The sequence below is a fragment of the Excalfactoria chinensis genome, chromosome 14, assembly GCF_039878825.1.
Source record: "Excalfactoria chinensis isolate bCotChi1 chromosome 14, bCotChi1.hap2, whole genome shotgun sequence".
Taxonomy (NCBI): Eukaryota; Metazoa; Chordata; class Aves; order Galliformes; family Phasianidae; genus Excalfactoria; species Excalfactoria chinensis.
The window spans coordinates 505,762-523,525 of NC_092838.1; the positions used below are offsets into that span (position 1 = coordinate 505,762).

At 56.5% G+C, this 17,764-nt stretch overlaps 3 protein-coding genes across 23 annotated transcripts in view; 2 read left to right on the forward strand and 1 right to left on the reverse strand.

The window, feature by feature from the left end:
- Positions 1 to 1,936, reverse strand: part of MAPK8IP3 (mitogen-activated protein kinase 8 interacting protein 3) — a 43,560-nt gene extending 41,624 nt beyond the window's left edge. For 20 of the 21 annotated variants that reach the window (XM_072349743.1, XM_072349741.1, XM_072349737.1 and 17 more), the window contains exon 1: positions 1,523 to 1,935. In XM_072349743.1, the coding sequence (XP_072205844.1) occupies positions 1,523 to 1,840 (318 nt within the window). In that variant the 5' untranslated portion in view covers positions 1,841 to 1,935. Of the gene's footprint in view, positions 1 to 1,522 lie in introns of all 21 variants that reach the window. The other variant, XM_072349744.1, reaches the window with a different exon arrangement.
- Positions 1,937 to 3,607: 1,671 nt separating this feature from the next.
- Positions 3,608 to 9,358, forward strand: LOC140258721 (uncharacterized). Its single transcript, XM_072349310.1, has 6 exons — positions 3,608 to 6,343; positions 6,524 to 6,643; positions 7,166 to 7,289; positions 7,627 to 7,713; positions 7,799 to 7,897; positions 8,208 to 9,358. Exons 1-6 carry the CDS (start codon positions 6,290 to 6,292, stop codon positions 8,387 to 8,389), a joined length of 666 nt encoding a protein of 221 aa, XP_072205411.1. The 5' UTR covers positions 3,608 to 6,289; the 3' UTR covers positions 8,390 to 9,358.
- A 935-nt stretch (positions 9,359 to 10,293) lies between these two features.
- Positions 10,294 to 17,584, forward strand: VRK3 (VRK serine/threonine kinase 3). The gene is made up of 12 exons (XM_072349369.1): positions 10,294 to 10,419; positions 10,501 to 10,880; positions 11,892 to 11,944; positions 13,564 to 13,630; positions 14,265 to 14,349; positions 14,783 to 14,882; positions 15,084 to 15,176; positions 15,507 to 15,639; positions 16,183 to 16,303; positions 16,618 to 16,679; positions 17,131 to 17,279; positions 17,471 to 17,584. The coding sequence occupies exons 1-11, from the start codon at positions 10,310 to 10,312 to the stop codon at positions 17,277 to 17,279; spliced, it is 1,353 nt and encodes a 450-aa protein (XP_072205470.1). The 5' UTR covers positions 10,294 to 10,309; the 3' UTR covers positions 17,471 to 17,584.
- The last annotated feature ends 180 nt before the right edge of the window (positions 17,585 to 17,764 follow it).

Below are 17,764 nucleotides of genomic sequence, written 5' to 3' on the forward strand. Positions count from 1 at the left end.
ATTTGTTCTCATAAGCAGCACATTCTCTACTCCTTTCTGCAGATACTTTTTTGCCCATTCAGCTCAGATGCGCCGAGGATGACAGAGTGCTTTTACATCTCCGCCAACAGCACCCTGCCGTGGGCCCAAGTGTCCCTGCAGGGGATGGGAGCCGTGTCACCACAGCTGCCTCCAGGAGCGGGCACAGCAGGAAGAAGCACAGCCTGTACCTGCCGAGCTGAGAGCAGGAAGATGCGAGTCCAAAGGTGCAGGATCCTTCCATGGGGCTGTTCCACCCCCCGCCTCGAGCCCCAGCACGTTTCCAAGTATTTAATTCTCAGAAGCTACAAAATCCTGGCTGTGGAATGAAGCCCCACACACTCAGAGTCGCTTTTCAATCCCCACCTTCATATGAATTTGAAAAGATCAGCTGTAAGTTTTATTAATTAACACATACTTAAAACTTAAGGCTACAGCCCTAATTGCCCGGTTCTATTTCAGTAGTGGGCAATAAGTGTCCTGGGCCCACGTCCTCCTCGCCATCCAGATACCCAGGTTCCCTCACATCGTCCCTCAGCACCCAGAACACCTCCATCAAAACACTGCACGGTGCTTTATGCTGCTCCGGAGTCCTGCGGGTATTTCATTTACCGCATCTAAGCAAATCAAAACCTGACTCTTAGCAAGACTCCTGAAGCGGAAATCCTCTGCCCTCTCCAATCTCAAAGCACAGCAAACATAGACGCATATATCCCTTTGCCAGCCGTTTTGCAAAGGCACGATGATGACACGGCAGGCCTTGGACTTCTAGCGGCACCAGCACATCCAGCACATCGCAGCCCGCACCTCCTGGAGGCCGGGGCTGCCAGGCCTCGCCTACGGCCAAGAAGCTGCTGGTGTTTTCGGCGCTCAGGGCGGGAGCGGCGCACTCAGCTCCGCTCCTTTGTCCCCGCCCTGAGGCCGCCCGCTCCCACGGTCCGCACCGCGCCCGCCGCAGCCCCGCGACCCGCAGCGCCCGGGCCAAGGCCGTGCGAGCCCCACGGGCAGCGGCGGCGCTGCGCTCCGAACGGCGGCATCCCGCTGCCTGCGTTCCGACTGCTGGGATCAGAGCGGCCACCATTTCCACGGCAGGGGAAGCACAGGGAAGAAATCAGCGATTTAAGGGCCGCGTTTCAAGCCAGAAACCGGCAGGAATCTTCAAGTCATCCGCGTGCCGCCGGTATCCGAGCTCGGGGCACGGCAGCTGTGCGGAGCCATCCCCCATCATCCCCCTTCCCCTCCACACGGGCCGCGCCCGCCGATGCGGGAGAACCGGAGCGCGCCGAGCCCCGGCCCGGGAAGGAGCGGATGGAGCGGAGGAAAAGGGGCCGGGAGCGGGGCCTGCGATGCGCGTCCCCGCCGTGCCAGCCGCCGGCTCTCGCCGCCCCGGGGACGCGCGGCCCCCCCCGCCCGCATCGCATCACATCACACCGCATCACCGCCCGGCCCGCGGCGCCGCGCACAAGATGGAGGCCGGGCACGGGCGGCCGTGGGGCCGGCTCACCTCCTCGACCTGCTTGCGCAGCGCCTTCTCCCGCTCGTACTGCGTGAGGAGCTGCTCGTTGTCCTCCCGCAGCAGCTCCAGCTCCACCTCGTGCTCCTGGTTGTCGGTCAGCACCGAGTCCAGGTTCTCCAGCACCGTCACCACCAGCGGCATCAGCTCCTTCACCACCTCCTCGTCATAGCAGTGGATGAGCCGCTCGAACTCGCGGTAGATGCTGTTGGCCAGGCCCGACACCCGCTCCGACATCACCGAGCCCGAGCAATAGTCGTCGCCCGGGTACCCCCCCACGCCGCCATCGTCCAGCTGGATCTCCAGCATCCTGCCGGCTTCACAGCGCTGCGCTGCGCCCCGCGTCGCTCCGATCCGCTCCGCTCCGCCGATAACGAGACCCCGCCGGGCTCCGCCCCGCCAGCGCCGCCGGGAGCCAATGAGGAGCGCGGCGCCGCCCCGACACCGAGAGCAGCCGCGGAGCGGAGGAGGAGGAGGAGGAGGAGGAAGAGGAGGAGCAGCTGCTGCGCTGCCGTCGGGCCGTGAGGGACGTTCTGGCGCCTTCCCGAGCCGCGCTGTGACGGGACGGAGTGTGTGAACGGCGGGAGCCGGGAACGGACCGAGCTGGAGGGGCGCGGGGGATCAGCAGGAACACCGAACCCAGCCTAACCCAATACAGCCCAATACAATACAGCCCGACCCAATACAGCCCAATACAGCCCAACCCAATACAGTCCGATCCCGGTGGCGGGGAGCGCTGTCCCGTGAGCTCCGGCAGCGCGGGCTCATCCCACCGCCCTCTGCGGCATCGCGCTGCCCTCAGCCCCGCGGCCTCCCTCGGCGCTGCTTCGTGTCGCTCCGTCGCTGCCCTCCGCTCCCTGCGACGAACCGCAGCCGCCACGAGGCCTCCCCTCCATCTCCCCTCCATCTCCCCTCCACCTCCCTCCGCTGGACGCGGCCCCGCTCTGCTGCGCCCTCGGCGCCTCCCCGCACGAAGCCCCGCAGCCCCCGGCACACGAGGCGCCGCTCCTGCAGGAACACCTTGCGTGGCACCGTGTCACGGTTTGGTCCTTGTAACAAAGCCGAGCTCAGCCCTCGGCATCCTGACCCCGACCCGCAGCTGAGCGTGCCGCGGCACATGGCTGTCCCTGTGCGCCCTAACGAGCCACAGGGAGGCTTCAAAGGGCAGGCTGTGAAGGGCGCAAAGTCAGTTCTTCCCCATGCGCACCTTTAATCCACCCCCCAGAAAGGCGAGGAGCATCATCCGAAGCAGCCACGGCTCGGGCTGGGGCCTGACCTAGGAGGGATGTTTCTGGATGGGAGGAGTCAGGAGTTAGAACCTAATTTTGCAGCCCAATTAGTGATGCCCCAAACGCTTCTGCCCGGGGCCTGTGAGAATCAGGGCACTCCTGTGCGCCCACCCCTAAGAGTTTCAATGTAGGTAACGATCCTTTCGAGGTGAAGTGCCTGCGGGTCCCGCAGCAAAAGGGTCGATGTCCCCATTGAGGCAGGGATGGATCCAGAGAGAAAAACATGGGGAAAATGGCCGCCCACCGTCCCCTCGGTCACCCCCCATAAGACCCCACTGAGCTCCAGGCCCTTTCCAGCTCCATTGCCCCTCTCTGGACACACTCCGGGGTCTCAGTGTCCCTCATGCTCTGAAGAAACATTAAAGGAAGTTGTCCAAGGAGCGGCCAAGAGAACCTCATTGACTGCAGGGAAGCAGCTTCAGTTTGGGTGGTAAAAGGAAGAGATCCGACAAACGGCTGCATAAAATGACAGCTTAAAATCAGGGGGAGGCTGTCAGGTGTCACGTTATTAAAGGCCACAAGAGCTGGAAAAAAAAATGGAGAGAAAGATGGAGAAAAAAAAGCCCCGGCTGTTTGTGACACCGCTGAAATCCCCAACTCACAAGTGCTGTTTAGGTCTGCATTTGTTTGGAAGAGATGCAGGCACGGTGTGAACCCACAGAGAGCAATGCAGGGAAGGAGTGCAGCAGCGGGATTAGGGCAGGGGAGCTCCTGAGGGCCGACAGCAGATCTGCAGCCTGCATATGATCTGTGCAAGCCCCGGCATGGCACAGTTTGCCTTCATCACCTCCTGACCACAATGGAGTTACTGGTGTGAGGGCAGTGCCTGGGTGGGTCCAGCTGTTTTCATGCTGTTCTGTCCCAGAAGAAACCCCTGCAGAGAAACAGAGTGCTGCTCTGCAGGACGTCAGCTGGATCTGATCTTAGGTGCACTGGGAGGAGCTGAGATCCCCTCCTGTCCTGCATCAAGCTTGGACCGGCAGGGCAGGCAAACCAGGGGCTGATCCTTGGGAAGGTTCCTGACGTGGATTTGATTTAGAGCTCCGAGATGAGTGTAATTCCACAGTCATTATTGTCATCCTACAGGCTCCACGTTACACAAAGCGGAAGGTTAAACCTGCCCTGAAAGCAAAATTGCAGTGGGAATATCACATCTCACCCGGGATTAACGGCCTTAAGCCCTGCAAACACTCCATTCTACGTGATGTCGTTATACCTAGCTGTATTGCTAGCATGCTGAACATTTGGTGCACGACGACCTTAAAAAGACACATTTAAGGCTTGTCTCACAAAAAGGAAGAAGTGACCGTGAAAGGATTATTTCATCTGAGATGTACTTTATTATGGAATGGAGCACTGATGAACCATGAGGCATCTCCGAGCATCGTGCAGGAGGTCGTGGGCTTCTCTGTGAATGCAAACCTCCCTCTGAGAAATCTTCAATGCAAGAAACCTGGCCCAAAGGTTTGTCCCCCATTCCCACTGTGTTGTGTGGGAGAGGACGCAAACAAAAAGTAGCACACCAGCAAAGCGTCCTGAATTGCTTCCTGATGGCATCCAGCCTGTGCCTGCGGATGTGGTCTTTTCTTCAGCAGGCACACCCTGGTCTTCCAGTCCTGCTGTGTCTCAGCCATGCGCTCGATGTCTTTATGTCTTTCTGCTTCAGGATCTTCGCAGTGACTGTGAAGGTTCCTCCAGAGGCCTTTGGAGCAGCTGAGAGCTGGCAGAGAGCACATGGAAGGAGACCTGGGACACAGAAGCACAGAACCCTTCCAAGGGCTTCCCCAGGAGGGTGCTCAGTCAGGTCTGTCAGATGGCTGCAAAGAGTCACCTCAATTCTCCATTACTTTGCTTCAGAGACCCTTGTGTTGGTCTCTTAGAATTTGGATCTAGGAGGTGTTGGCTTCCTTTGTTTATGATGCAAGTGCAGCAGTGATGTGGGTCCATCATGAGGTCACAGTCATTGCTGGAGTGGGAGGCTTTGGCCCCAGCTGGCGAGCAGCGCTGGTGCTCTGGTGAGCGTGTTGCACACCGAGACGGAGCTGTGAGCGTTCCTTGGCAGAGATCACCCTTTTGGAGCCCATTGGAAGCACCGCTGCGGCGTGTGTGTGAGCTGGGCACAGCCCAGACTGACCAGGCCAAAGAGGTGAGCTGGGTTTGGTGCTGGGTGGCTGCTGGAAGGGGACTCAGGCACTGACTGGGCTGGGGAGGAGCTCCCAGCTCAACTGAGGCCCTTCCAAGCGGCTGCTCCCAGGGGAAACTGATTCTTTGTGAGGTTCTGTCACACGTTTCGGTGAGGGTGATGAACTGCCATTACTCCCCTGTGTGATGCTGCAGTGCAATGGAAAGCACAGCAGTAATAACGGGGTAGCAAAGTTCTGGGCTGCAGCAAGGGAGGATGAGCCCGAGTGCAGCAGCTGTGGGCACAGAAAGAAAGGAAAAAAGCTGCTGACCCTTGGAAGGCCTCAGGTAGGCAGGGATCTCAGGTCAGACACCTTTGTCTCCACTGCCAACCCTTCAGTGACGGCTGGGAAGGGTTTGCATGCTCCTGAGCTGCCCTGGGTTGGCCCTGCCTTCCCACCAGCTGCTCAATTGCTGCTTCAAGCCGTGACTGAGCATTGCTGCTACACCCCTGCAAAACGGCTGCTGGGCCCCAGCCTTGGTTTCAGACATTAGAAGGGAAGGAGAGCACAGACTTCATGGAGTGCAACGTGTGCTTTATTGACCCCCGGATGCAGCATATTTTTAACGAAACTCTGCTGAAGTCCTAGGTGCAGAGCCACGTGCTCAGCTGGTGACATCACAAGCAAAGCACGGTGAGCTCACAAGCACTGCCTGGAGCTGCGGCTGCCACAGGTGAGTGCCACAGCCGTGAGCGCTGCGCAGGAGTGCGGACACGCTGCGTCAGCCCTCGTCCCGGCTGGCAGTGACGGTGCTGGTGGCTGATAGGTGCTGCCTGCTTTCACTGATGGTGTTGCCCAGCCTTTGGGCCGGTGTGTTAGCTGGAAGGTAGGAGGACTGCAGCTGTTCCCCAGGTAAGCCAGAACTGGAGGTTTCTCAAACGTGTGAGTCGTAGCGGTGCATCCACTGCAGCTGCAGCAAGGGTAGATGATGGAGTCCTTCTCATGGCAGGAACACAAAATGTGTGCTGCAAGGTCTAACTGCTGATGGGATGGAGGACAGCACTTGCTGGGCAAGTCGTGGCACTTAGACACACGTTGGATCCAGAGCTGGCACAGTTCTTGGAACCAGCTGCTTCCAGGGCATTGCCCTCCTCGAGAGTCCAAGCTGCAGAAAAAGGAAGCTGGGAAAATGCTTGTTCCTCACAGTTCTTCCCTTGTTGGCACTTCCTGCAGGGTTCTGGTCTGAGAGGACACTTTGGGGATCCCAGCAGTCCGAGCGCAGCATCTCTTTGCAAGAGCAGGGAATTCCTCTGGAGAGAACCCAGGCGGGCTCTAAGAATTTCCCCATGTCTCAGCGAGGAGACGACTGCTACTTCTATTTCTACTCCACCTGCACTAAGGTACGGCTGCCTTCCCTCTGCCTGGGTTTTCTTCCATTTCCTCATTTCGAAGGGAAAGGAGTGGAGCAGGGGAGACCTGGTGATGTTACCCTCATAACGCTGCTAACAGCCTGGGCTAACGGCATGGACGTGTTGCAGGCTGTGCCCTTATTATTCTGTGTGGTTTCCATGTGCTTGCAGGGAGACAGCTGTCCCTTCCGCCACTGTGAAGCGGCTCTGGGAAGTGAACGAGTCTGCCGACTGTGGGCGGAGGGCTGCTGCTTGAGGGCAGACTGCAAGTTCAGACACATGAGGATCGATGTGAGTGTTTGCCTAAAGATGTGCTCTCCTGCTTAGTCTGTAACACCACTTTTCATGGCTGCGGGGGGCTGAATGCACTTCTGCAGGCTGGATACATTTGCTGTGAAGATCTTGCTGGTTTCTGTTTGTAGATGGGACTGGGAGGAGGTAAAGAAGGCAGAGAATTCAGTGCCTTAGGTGTATCACAGTGAGAGCTGTTTGCATTAGGAGCCAAAGGCATTTTCTGCCCAGATGCAAACAGACCACATTGCTCAGCCTCCTAAACCTGCTGGAGCTGGGCGGTAGGAAGGAGCAGACACTGCCCTCCTGCCAGCAGGGCTCTGTTGTGCCCTATCAGGCCTTCTCAGTCCTGGACTCCTTCAGAGCAGCTCGTTCTGGCTGCTTGGCGTAGTGAAGGGGCAGGAAATGAGGGTACAGAGCTAAGGCTCCGCTCCATGATTTCTGATGGCCGTTGGAGCGCCGCATCTCCCTGCAGAGCTGGTGTGCCTGTGTCCACGGCCCTTCCTTTCCTTCTCTCCTCAGAAGAAGCGCAGTTTGATTCCCTGCTTCTGGGAGAACCAGCCCGGAGGCTGCCAGAAACCACACTGCGCTTTCCGTCACCTGAAGGACCGCGGTGGGAACGGACTGAGCACAGCGCCCAGCCACAGTGAGTTTCTAATAGCGTGAAGCATGAAAGGCTCGGTTCTGAATGTTTGAATGTCAGTTCTGAGCGGGTCGGGGTGTCACGTCACCGTTCATCGGGGAGGCAGGGGAGAGTCGTGATAGTGAAATATCAGTCTGTGTCTTGGCTGTCGGAACAGCGCTGGGCTTTTCCTGGAGTGAGGAAGATGTGCCGCGGGTCTGTGCTTTGTGCGCAGCATTTGGGCAGCAGGAAGGCAAATGTATAGAAACAGTGCCTGAAAATGTGAAGCTTGTGTCCGACTGTGCTGAAACCTTCTGCCAAAGAGACGCTCGTAAATCGTTTCTTGTTTCCTTCCTGCCAGAAGCTGACACACGCGGCCTTCCTCCAAAGAGCGGCCTCGCAAAAGGTCTGTGGAACCAGACAGAGGTTGACAAGGCGCCAGAGGGAGGTACGGACACTCCACAGGCACCTGGGTTTGATGCACCGTGTTTCTACTGAGATCTTCTGACTGTTCTGTCCTGGACTCTGTGCAGTTGACATCCCAGCTTCCTCCCATGGCCCGGCTGGACGGAAACGCAAACGATCGGAGGAGAGAAAAGTGGGGGAATTGCCACGCAAGAAAAGAGTGAAGGGTGAGCACGAGGAGCTCGTTGCGGTGCCTCGGAAAAGCAGCGCTGGCATTTTGCATTGCTCTGTGTCAGACTTTTCCTTGCTCGGGATTATTACTGAGTGCAGCTATTGGGTTTCTTCGTTCCTTTTTATGCGTTGTTGGTAGACAGAGATGACTGTGTGCAAAACGTGGCTGAGAATCCCAGACACGGCAATGTAATTCCACTGGCCAAATGTGTTTAACTTTGTGGAAGGGTTGTGGGACTGATGAGAACGTGGATCTCTCTTGAGGCACAGCAAGACAGCACCAGCTCTCTCTTCCTTTTACATTAGGTGGGCGCAAGGTCTCCGTGAGGCCCATCGATTGGAAAACCACCTTCCCCACAATGCGGAGACAGAAACGAAAGGCAGCAGAGATGCATCCATCTGCTGCTGAGGACACGGATGAGCCTCCAGATAGAAAACTAGCTATGGTAAGAGCAGTGGCAAAAGCAGTAGTGGATATGGAAGGTTGACGTTGCCCTTGAAGAAAAGGCAGAAATTCCAAGTGTTCTACAGGTCTCCTGTTTCCCTTGAAGGCAGCAGATGTCTCACAAGGTACTTGTGGAAACTCTGACCCGTGCTTCATACTCTGTCTTGTTTCTTCCCAGGAGATTCTTGCTTCAGTCCCGCCCGAATACACCTTGGTCAGCGCTGAAGTCATAAAGCTTCCAAGCAGGTGATGACCACAACTTGTTCTTCATCAGTGCCCTTTTTCCATCAGACACAAGTTCTTTCACACTGGGGGAAAATGGGGTGTTTGAGATGCGTCATGGCGTAATGCAACGAGGGAAGAGGTCATCTGAAATAATTGAAACTGCTTTCTCAAAATCTCTGCTGAGCACCTGGTGGGGAGAAGTACCTCAGTCAGCAGGCAGGTCTTTGCAGAGGATGACTGCTTGACATAGTTACAGTCAAAGCAGTGAGGGTGGCAATGTGTTTCTGCTACAAAGCCCGGCCCCTGTTTGCCAGACTCAAACTGCTCTACCTGGGCAGATAAATCCACGCCATGACAAAGGTACCTGCTGGTGTCCTGCATCTAAAGGCAGCCGCAGGTGAACTGAACTGCCAGCCCGATGTGAGCGTGAGGGGAGGGAGGGTCAACTCCAGAGCTCAGAGCTGGTTCGATGGAAGCACATCCCCAGTCAGAAATGTCACATACGGATTGTTCTCTTCCTTCCCACAAGTCTGGAACTGCTGCCGGGAAGCCAAGCAGACCCTGCGGCACAGCTGGAGGCATCCAGCTCTACATCCCATTCCTCACCAGCGGCAGAACAGACGCAGCAGCTGAGCCGCACAGCGGCGGGGGAAGAAGCCATCGCTGAGGATGACGACCTTGAGGAGCTTCTGTTGGAGCTCACGGAAGAAGAACCGGAAGGAGAAACTGATGTGGACGACGAGGATGTGGATGAGCTCCTGGAACTGCCCGACATGATGCTGTAACAGCGCAGCCTGACTGGAGATTTATTTAAAACAACAACAAACAATTAAAACCAACCCTGTTCCTTTAAACAATTAAAACCAACCCTGTTCCTTTTCAGCCCTGCTCCTTTTTGTTGTTACTCTGAGGGGATTTCGGAGACTGCACTGAGTCTTAAAGCAGAGTCCAACTGGTAAAGCTGGCACTGACTGCGTCCTGTTCTGAGTTCCCTGCAGCTCAGAGCTCAGGGCCTGCGCCCACCACCAGCTCTGGGTGGCACAAATTGGGCACAAAGCTCTTCTGTGTGCACACACACGTCCACCCGCAGGGCTGGAGCTGAAACTCCTTCCTCCGCCCTTGGCAAAACTCGGGCCCAGGCGGAAGCTGCGCTGCTGTGATTCCTTGGACAACTCTTAGGGCAGGTAACAGCAGGACGGGGGGAAATGAAGGAGGGAAGGTTGAGGTTGGATGTCGGGGAGAAGTTCTTTACTCTGAGAGCGGGGAGGTGCTGAACAGCTGCCCAGAGGGGCTGTGGGTGCCCCGTCCATCCCTGCAGGTGCTCAGGGCCGGGTTGGATGCGGCTCTGTGCAGCCTGGGCTGGTGTTCAGTGTGGAGGTTGGTGGCCGGGCCTGGGAGGCGTCTTGAGGCAGCAGGGACGGCACAGCCCTTCCCCTTCCTTTTGATTCCCTTTCTCTCCCCTCCCGTTCAATATATATATTATAAATAATAATATATATATATCCCCATCCCTATCTATCTATCTATCTATCTATCTATCTATCTATCTATCTATCTATCTATCTATCTATCTATCTATCTATCTATCTATCTATCTATCTATCTATCTATCTATCTATCTATCTATCTATCTAATCTCCCCATCCCTTCTCGTTCCTTCCCGCCCACCCACGTGGGCCGCATCCCCCTACCGGCCCGTTGTGCGCATGCGCGCATCGCGCTTCCGCCGTGCTCTGCGATGGCGGCGCGGGGCTGCGGGCGGCGGAGTCGCGCTCGGGGCGGTGCGTTGCGCGGGGCCGCGCGTGATGGCGGCGCGGAGCAGCAGCCGGAGGAGGAGGAGCGCCACAGGTGGTGGCGGGCAGCGGGCGGGCCGCGCCGTGCTGGTCCGGTCCGGTCCGGTCCGTGACGCCGCGTGTGCTGTGCCCGCAGGGTGACCCGGTTCTGCCCGCAGTGCGGCGGCGGCGTGGAGCCCAGCTTCAGGTTCTGCCCGGCCTGCGGGGACAGGCTGCCGGCACCGCCGAGGGACGCGGCCGGGACGGCGCTGCAGCGGACCCCGAGCCCCGCGGCCGCCGCTGCGGGTGAACGGAGCGCGGCCGGCCCCGGGCTGTCCGTGCTGCCCCCGCCGTCCGCCCGCAGCCCGCCCCGCCCGCCGAGTGCCGCAGCTCGCCGCGGTTCCCCCTCGCCCCGCAAGGCCCGGCCCGGCCCCGCGGAGCCGCTCCCGGAGGGCGAGGAGCTGCGGGACCGCGGCGCCGGGCGCTGGAGGCTGCGGCGGCTGCTGGAGCAGGGAGGCTGCGGGCTGCTCTATGAAGGTGCGGGACCGGGCGGGGCTCCGGGGCGGGGGGCGGCCGCGACCCCGAGGGCTCCGCGCTGCGGACGGCGGCACCGAGAGCTTCAGGCTGCTGCGTGTCTCGGCGGAAAGCGGCCGAGCTGCGCTGTGCCGCGCTGTGCCGCGCTGTGCTGCGCTGTGCCGCACCGCGTCCTGCCGGGCCCGCAGCGCTGCGCCGCCGGTGCCCACGCGGCAGTTCGGGGCTCGGCCTGCCTTGAAAGACGGGAACCCCGTCGGGCGCTGGGCCGCTCCCCGGCTGCTCCTGTGCTCCCCTGACCCGCTGTGGGCTTCCGAGCGAGGCGGCTCGGTCACATCCTCCGTTTATCCTGGGAGCTGCTCGGGAGTTTCCTCCGCTCCGAAGCTTTGCCTGATGTTTGGCTTTAATGCTGTTACACTCAGTGCTGCAGAACGCGGGCTGTGCAGCTGCAGGTGTGTGAGGAGGGTGTTGTGCAGCGGGGGCTGCCTCAGCGAGACACCCTTGGGCCGAGCAGCACAGTCTGTGCAGCACTCAAAGGGCAGAACAGGAGCTTCCCCAGGGCAAAGTATGGCTGAGAACGCCGGGGGGATTTTGTCATGCGGAACCGTGATACCCACAGAGGGGCAGAGTGCTCCGATCTCACCCAGCTGCCATAAGCTGCAAGGTGAGCTGCAGGGAGCGCTCACCAAGTGAACGGGGCTGCCTTGGACGTTCTGCCAGCCATTTGTTCTTTACGTCCCACCCTCAAAGCCCCCATTGCTGCAGCTCCAGGGGCTGGTTTGCACTGAGCAGAGCTGCACCTGCAGCCACGTTGTGGTGCTGTGCTGCCGGAGCAAGGTAAGAGCTGTTTTGTAGCACCGTAAAGCACCGACACAGGGGATGCTTTTGCAAAGCCCAGCAGAAGGCAGCAGTGGATCAGTAGAAGTCGGCTGTGCGGGCGGTGCTGAGCCGTGCAGCTGACACTGCAGGTACCTCCTTTCCATGCTCTGTAACCACATCTGTTCCATCCTTCCACAGCACAGTCAGCATCTGGAACCTGTCCTCAAAAGCAAAGATTCTCCCTCAAACTTGTGAGTTTTGATATGTTTGGGTAAGGAATAGTGTGTAGTGCTGCGTCCTGGGCCTGACCCGTCTGCTCTGTGTCACCAAAGTGTCCAAGGAACGCAGAGAACGTGCTCTGAGAGGCCAAAGCTGTGCTGTCCTCATTGCCGTGGGTGCATCCCGTAGAGAACTGAGGGAGCTTAGGGAACAGAGAACACTCCCCCGGAGCTTCTTGCCTGGTTCTTCCCCTAATGGTGCGAAGGCAATTGGATGAGGGGGCTCTGATTTAAAACAACAAAGACTTCATGCCAGGAGGGTGTCTCTTCCATCCAGCAGCCTCTAAAACCAAATGCAGTGGTGTGAAGTTCTTGCTTTGTTCATGCCAGGTGTGTTGTGGTGTGAGCTGAGCAGGAATGCTGCTGCAGCCCTGGGGAGCTGCAGGTGGCAGAACTGGGTGGCAGAGCTGAGGTGGTGCCGTGGAGCAGCACTGAGAGACTCGGTGCCTCAGCACCAATTGATGTCGCTGGGCACTTGGCAGCGGGTGGCTTCTCCAGGGATGTGCCATTCTCAGCAATAGCTGCTCGGTGGTTGCAGTTTGATGAACGAATCGTGGCTGCCCGGTGGTGGTGCCCGCTTGTAAGATGTGCTCTGCTGTCAGAGAGGAGTCGGGGAGTGGAAGCAGGGTTATGAATGAGAGACAGCTAAGTGCTACAGCAGTGGGACCAGCAGGTGGGGAGCTCTGCTCTCTTGTGAGCATGACGCTCCCAGCTCCCCTTACTCGTCACCTTTGGCAGCTCCTGGCTTTGCAGCAGAGGGTGTTTCAGTCCCCGGCTCTGGCAGTTCTTGTTGGCTTTCCAGGCAAGACGCACGATAAACTATCGCTGGGTTTGTGGTTATTGGTGCTGCCTGGAGGCTGCTGATCCTGCACAAAACACAGCCCCGCAGGGTGGGAGCTGCGGTATCAAACACAGCAGGGTGTGAAACGCCCACCTCCCTGCACAGCGTCCCCACACTTGGTCTGTGGTGTTTAGTCTGTGTTGTGCTGTGCGTAAACGTGTGCGGACACCCTGCTTTGTGAGCTGCTTTGTGAGCTGCTTTGTGAGCTGTCAGGTCACTTTAGCAGCAGCTGTAAAAGGGCAGTAATGCAGGTTGTGAAGAGGATGGGTTGTGAGCGTTCAGCATCACCCAGGCACCTGGGAAATGTGGTGACACAGACTTTCCCGCTTGTCTCGTTTTCTGACAGCTACCATCAAACAAACAGCTGCTTCTTGTGCTCACCTGCCTGCAGAAATAACCTTGCTGGCTGTGGCTGTGGGGGTTACCTCTGGCTCCTAACAACAGCTTCAGGACTGGGGCTGCTCTGGGCTGCCAGATGGTTTGCATTGTTTAGGTGCTGTTAACCCACATGCTTCGTAGTGGTGGTGCTTGAGATGTGGGCAGCTGCTGCCTTGCTTTGTGCTGAGCCTGTAGTTGTGCAGCTCCACAGCGAGATAAAAGGCCCGAACTGTCCTCTTGCTTTTTCTCTTTGGAGGAGGGTGGGACGGGGAAGTTCTTTCAGATGTAGAGTGAAGGTCTTGTAGCAGCCCTGTCCAGAATCCCTTCCTGGCAGCGTAGCTGAAGTGATGCATTTTCTTTCTGTTTCCTTCAGGACGCCAAGGACAGTAAGATCTACAACGAACAGAACTTCTTCCAGAGAGCTGCAAAGAAGGACAGAGGTCGGTGCTGTGTGGCAGGGTGAAGGCTGGGCTGCTTGTTAGGGAAACTGTCGTCGCTCCCCTTTGTTATCTGAGTCTCTCAGAAGGCTGCACTGAAATAAACCATTTTGCTGCTCTTTGCCGGCGCTGACAGTTCAGCCCTGAGCTGCTCTCCAGCAGCACTGGCACTTTGCAGCTCTTGTTCTGCTCAGCCTCAGCTGTTCTGCCCCACAGCCCGACTGGCTGCTCTTCCCTTGCTCTTCTGTTGCCCTCTGTGTGCATTTCTATCAGCTGCTGTCAGGTAGTTACTTTGCCCGTGTGCAGGTTTTTAAGTCAACAAAGCTGAGCAGACACGGCAGGGAATTGCTGCCAGACCAGCACTTCTGGGAGGGCTGCAATCAAGTCCTTCCCAGACCTGTTTGTACAATTTGCTTCTCCATCACTGTTCCTGACTCTCTCTTCTCCCTTTGATGCAGCCCCACAGCAGTAACATGCCTTGCCCCGCTCTGGTATTCCCAGCAGCCTTGCTCTCTTATTCTTGCTCTGTAGTGCTGTGTGCATTGACGTGCCAACACCCTGGCACGTTAGGCTGGCATTTCTGGGGCAGATCAGTATGGAAACAGCTTGGCATCTGCCGTACTCTTTTCCCTTCTAGTGGAGAAGTGGAAGAAGCTGCACTCTTTGCCCTTGCTGGGGATCCCCAGCTGTCTTGGCTTTGGACTGCATGCAGATAAGTACAGGTGAGGTGACTCTGTGAAGGGCACAGCTGAGCTCTTCTGTCCACACCTGCCTCTCCCTGTGCTTTCCTCCTCCCCTTCTTGCTGTGCGCTGCCCTTTTCCTTGCTGTTCCCTGAGCTCCTAATTTAACGTGCTGCTCCTAATTTATTAACAAATGCTTTGCCTCTCACCGCCCTGTTTCCTTCCTTCCTGTGTTGCTGGTGCAGCCATTCCATTTGCAGCTCCCGTTGCTCCGGCCCAGGGCTGCCTTCTTCTTGTCTTTTAAACTTCTTAAAAAGGGAGACTGAGACTTTGTACCTGCAACAAAGGAGATCTGTTATCTAAGTGGGGGAAGCTTTGCCCAGGTCAGCATGAAGCAGTGGGGGGTGTCCAGTCCAGGTAGATGGCTTGAGTTTCTGAACCAGGCAAGCGCTGCTACATCCTTGTCTTTTGTAGGTTTTTGGTGTTCTCTGATTTAGGGCGATCCCTTCAGTCCATCCTGAACGACAACTTACACCTGAATGAGAAGGCAGCTTTCCAGATCGCAGTCCGGCTGGTACGTAGAGCCAAGCCTTTCCAAAGGACTTGTTAAGGAAAGGCAGATCACTTCATCTTTTAAAGGTACTTCAGAGCCAATCCAGGGGGTTTGCTGGGATCTTAAAGTAGCATCTCTTGAGTCTGTAGCAAGCTTGAGTAGCCAGGTACTGAGTGAGGAGTGTGTGGCTCTGATACGCTCTGCCCTTCTGCTTACTTGTAGCTGGACTGCCTGGAGTACCTTCATGAGAATGAGTATGTGCACGGGGACATCACAGCTGACAACATCTATGTGAACCCAGAGGACCTCACGCAGGTATGGAGCAGGAGCTGCAAGGAAATGGCAGCAGGGATGGGCTCATACAGGCAGGACAGAGCAGCAACCAGGTTCCTGCTTTGGAGCAGGGGAGCGATGCAGTCTGTCCATGCAGTGCTCAGGTGCAGCAGTGCAGGATTGGGGGATGCACAGATTTAACACCTGTAGACAGGGAACCTTAGAAGCCACCCAGTGTGCTGTAAGGGATTACTCAGAGGGAAGATGCAGGCTCTGACTCAGAGACCTCTGTGGAGCAAGCAGAGCAGATGCACAGCCTGCGGTCCTGGCCCCAAGCAGTAATGCTCTGATGTGTTTCCTGCTGTCTCCCAGGTGTCCCTAGCAGGCTACTACTTTGCCTTCCGTTACTGCCCAGAAGGGAAGCACGTGGCGAGGCGTGAAGGCAGCAGAACTCCTCATGAGGGCACGATAGAGTTTATCAGCCAGGACAGCCACAAGGGAGCAGGTGAGTCCGGTTCTAATGTAAGCTGGTAACAAGCCCACCTGGAGCTGTTTCTGAAGCAGGGCTCTCTGGAGACAGGGCTTCCTGCTACAGGGCTTCCTGCTGGCGTTTGTTGCTGCTGTGTATCTGGAACCCAGTTTCTGTTTGGCCCATTTCCTCCAACCTCTTTCCAGGTTGCTGTGTTGAGAACTGTCAGGTTTCCCAGCAATTGCAGCAAGAGGTGCAGGGATGTTCCTGCTCCATCTGGAGTCTTGGCTCCAGCAAGTGTGCAAGGAATAGAAAACTGGGTTGCTTCATGCTGGCTTAGGTGGGATCCGTTTCAGGCTAGAGTGGATCCCTGCCCAAAACTGACTTGAAACAGGCTCCGCTCTGAACTTGAAGCAGAGCCAGAAGGATGTTCAAATTGGCCACTTGGCTGGGTCCCAAAATAGACACTTCCAAGGTTGTGCCATGAAGTCCCTGCTCTCCTTTGGGGGGGTGGTAGCCTGGCCCTCCCCTGGGATGGCTCCCACTCCACTTTCCACATGTGAATCTCTCTTCTTTCAGCACCATCTCGACGGAGTGACCTGGAATCTCTGGGCTACTGTCTTCTGAAATGGCTCTGCGGCTTCTTGCCTTGGTCCAAGGAGCTGGACAAAGTAGAAACTGTGATGGAAATGAAAGAAATGTAGGAGTGTTCATCTGCTCTTTGGGATATGCTCAGCAGGAAGCACTGGGGGCGATTCTGTGACTAGAGGACTGACCAAATGATTTCTCTTTGTTGTGTTGTTGGTAAATCCCATTGGAAAGTCAGACCTGGAAGCAGGTGGCCAAAGTTATCTCCCTGCTGAAAGGGTTATTGGTGAACCCAGATCTCAGCAGTATTTAGAACCCAGCCATCTGAGTTTGGCCTTTTCTGTATCTGGTTCTTGTAGTCAGACAGGATGCTTCGGTGCCTGCTCCATTGCTTTTCTTCTGACAGCTCTGCACCGGTTCTTCCAGGTACAAAAATGATGTGACATGCCTTCTCCAACAGTGCTTCAGCAGGCAGAGGTCAATTCCAGGTGCAGCATTGCTTTCCTATGGGCTTCCTGGGGAGGGACGGGGGATTGACCATACCTGAAGCCAGAGCCTTCCTCACGCCGGGGTGGTATCTGGGATGGCTTTTGGTGGTGATGGAGACGCAGCAGTGCACAGCTAAAGCCAGTCTCTCCTTTAGTGTGAAGCCATCATCTCATGTCCTGTCGCTTCATGCCCTTATAGAAAGTTCCCTCTCCATCTTCCCCGTAGCTCCCTTCAGGCACTGAAAGGCAGCAGTGAGGTCTTCCTGTAGCTGTAGAGGATCCCTCCTGCTGGCTGCACTTCTGCTGTAGCCTTGGTTTAGTTTTCCTCTCTGCAGCTGGCCAAGGCTGAGGAGCAATCTCTGCAGGGAGTGGACTCTGGAAAGGCCGCCTGGCACTTTTGTGAAGATGGTGGGTTGTGTCAGTCTGTGTGATGACAATCTCTGTTTTGCAGATGCCCTTCAGAGCTACCTGCAGCAAGTAATGGCACTAGAATACGAGGAGAAGCCCAACTATGAGGCCCTGCGGCAGCTCTTCAAAAAGCCACTGCAGATGCTGAGAGCTTCAGCTTACGACTCTGTGGATATCATGATAGTACCTTAAGTAAGCGCCCACAGTTCAGATCCAGTGCCCTGGACTCCAAGGAGCACTGTTGATATTATATTGAATCAGACCTCCACTTGCTGTAGCTCAATACCTTTCTACCCTGCCATTTTGTTATGCCTTCCACGGTGTTACAGGGAGGAAACTACAGACTCCAATTTATGTTCCTCTTTTGTTTCCTTTTCTTTTAGATCAAGAGAACTTGCACAGGACAACACAGTTCTGAGCTTTTAGCAGCGTGAGGGTTTTCCAAAAGATGTGAGACGTTTTACCTACTGTTGTTTTATAATAAACTTACTGGAAAGCACCCAGAGCCTGCAGCATGGCGTTACTGGGGGGAGTATATTCAGGGCTGCACTCTGGCTTCCTGTCCTCCTGGGGATGCAGCAGACTTGTTCTCATGTTACATGCTGTGCAGGGTCCTCTCTCAGCTGCTCACAGAATGGATGTCAATAGCCTTCAGCCTCCCGCCTCCTGTGCTTATC

What these genes read in the sequence shown, in the direction of transcription:
- LOC140258721 (XM_072349310.1), top strand. Translation starts at nt 6,290, where the DNA reads ATGTCTCAGCGAGGAGACGACTGCTACTTCTATTTCTACTCCACCTGC. An exon ending in TCAGACACATGAGGATCGAT is followed by an intron (nt 6,644 to 7,165) that starts GTGAGTGTTTGC and finishes TTCTCTCCTCAG; the next exon opens with AAGAAGCGCAGTTTGATTCC. An exon ending in TGACAAGGCGCCAGAGGGAG is followed by an intron (nt 7,714 to 7,798) that starts GTACGGACACTC and finishes GACTCTGTGCAG; the next exon opens with TTGACATCCCAGCTTCCTCC.
- VRK3 (XM_072349369.1), top strand. Translation starts at nt 10,310, where the DNA reads ATGGCGGCGCGGGGCTGCGGGCGGCGGAGTCGCGCTCGGGGCGGTGCG. An exon ending in AAAGATTCTCCCTCAAACTT is followed by an intron (nt 11,945 to 13,563) that starts GTGAGTTTTGAT and finishes TGTTTCCTTCAG; the next exon opens with GACGCCAAGGACAGTAAGAT. An exon ending in CTGCATGCAGATAAGTACAG is followed by an intron (nt 14,350 to 14,782) that starts GTGAGGTGACTC and finishes TGTCTTTTGTAG; the next exon opens with GTTTTTGGTGTTCTCTGATT.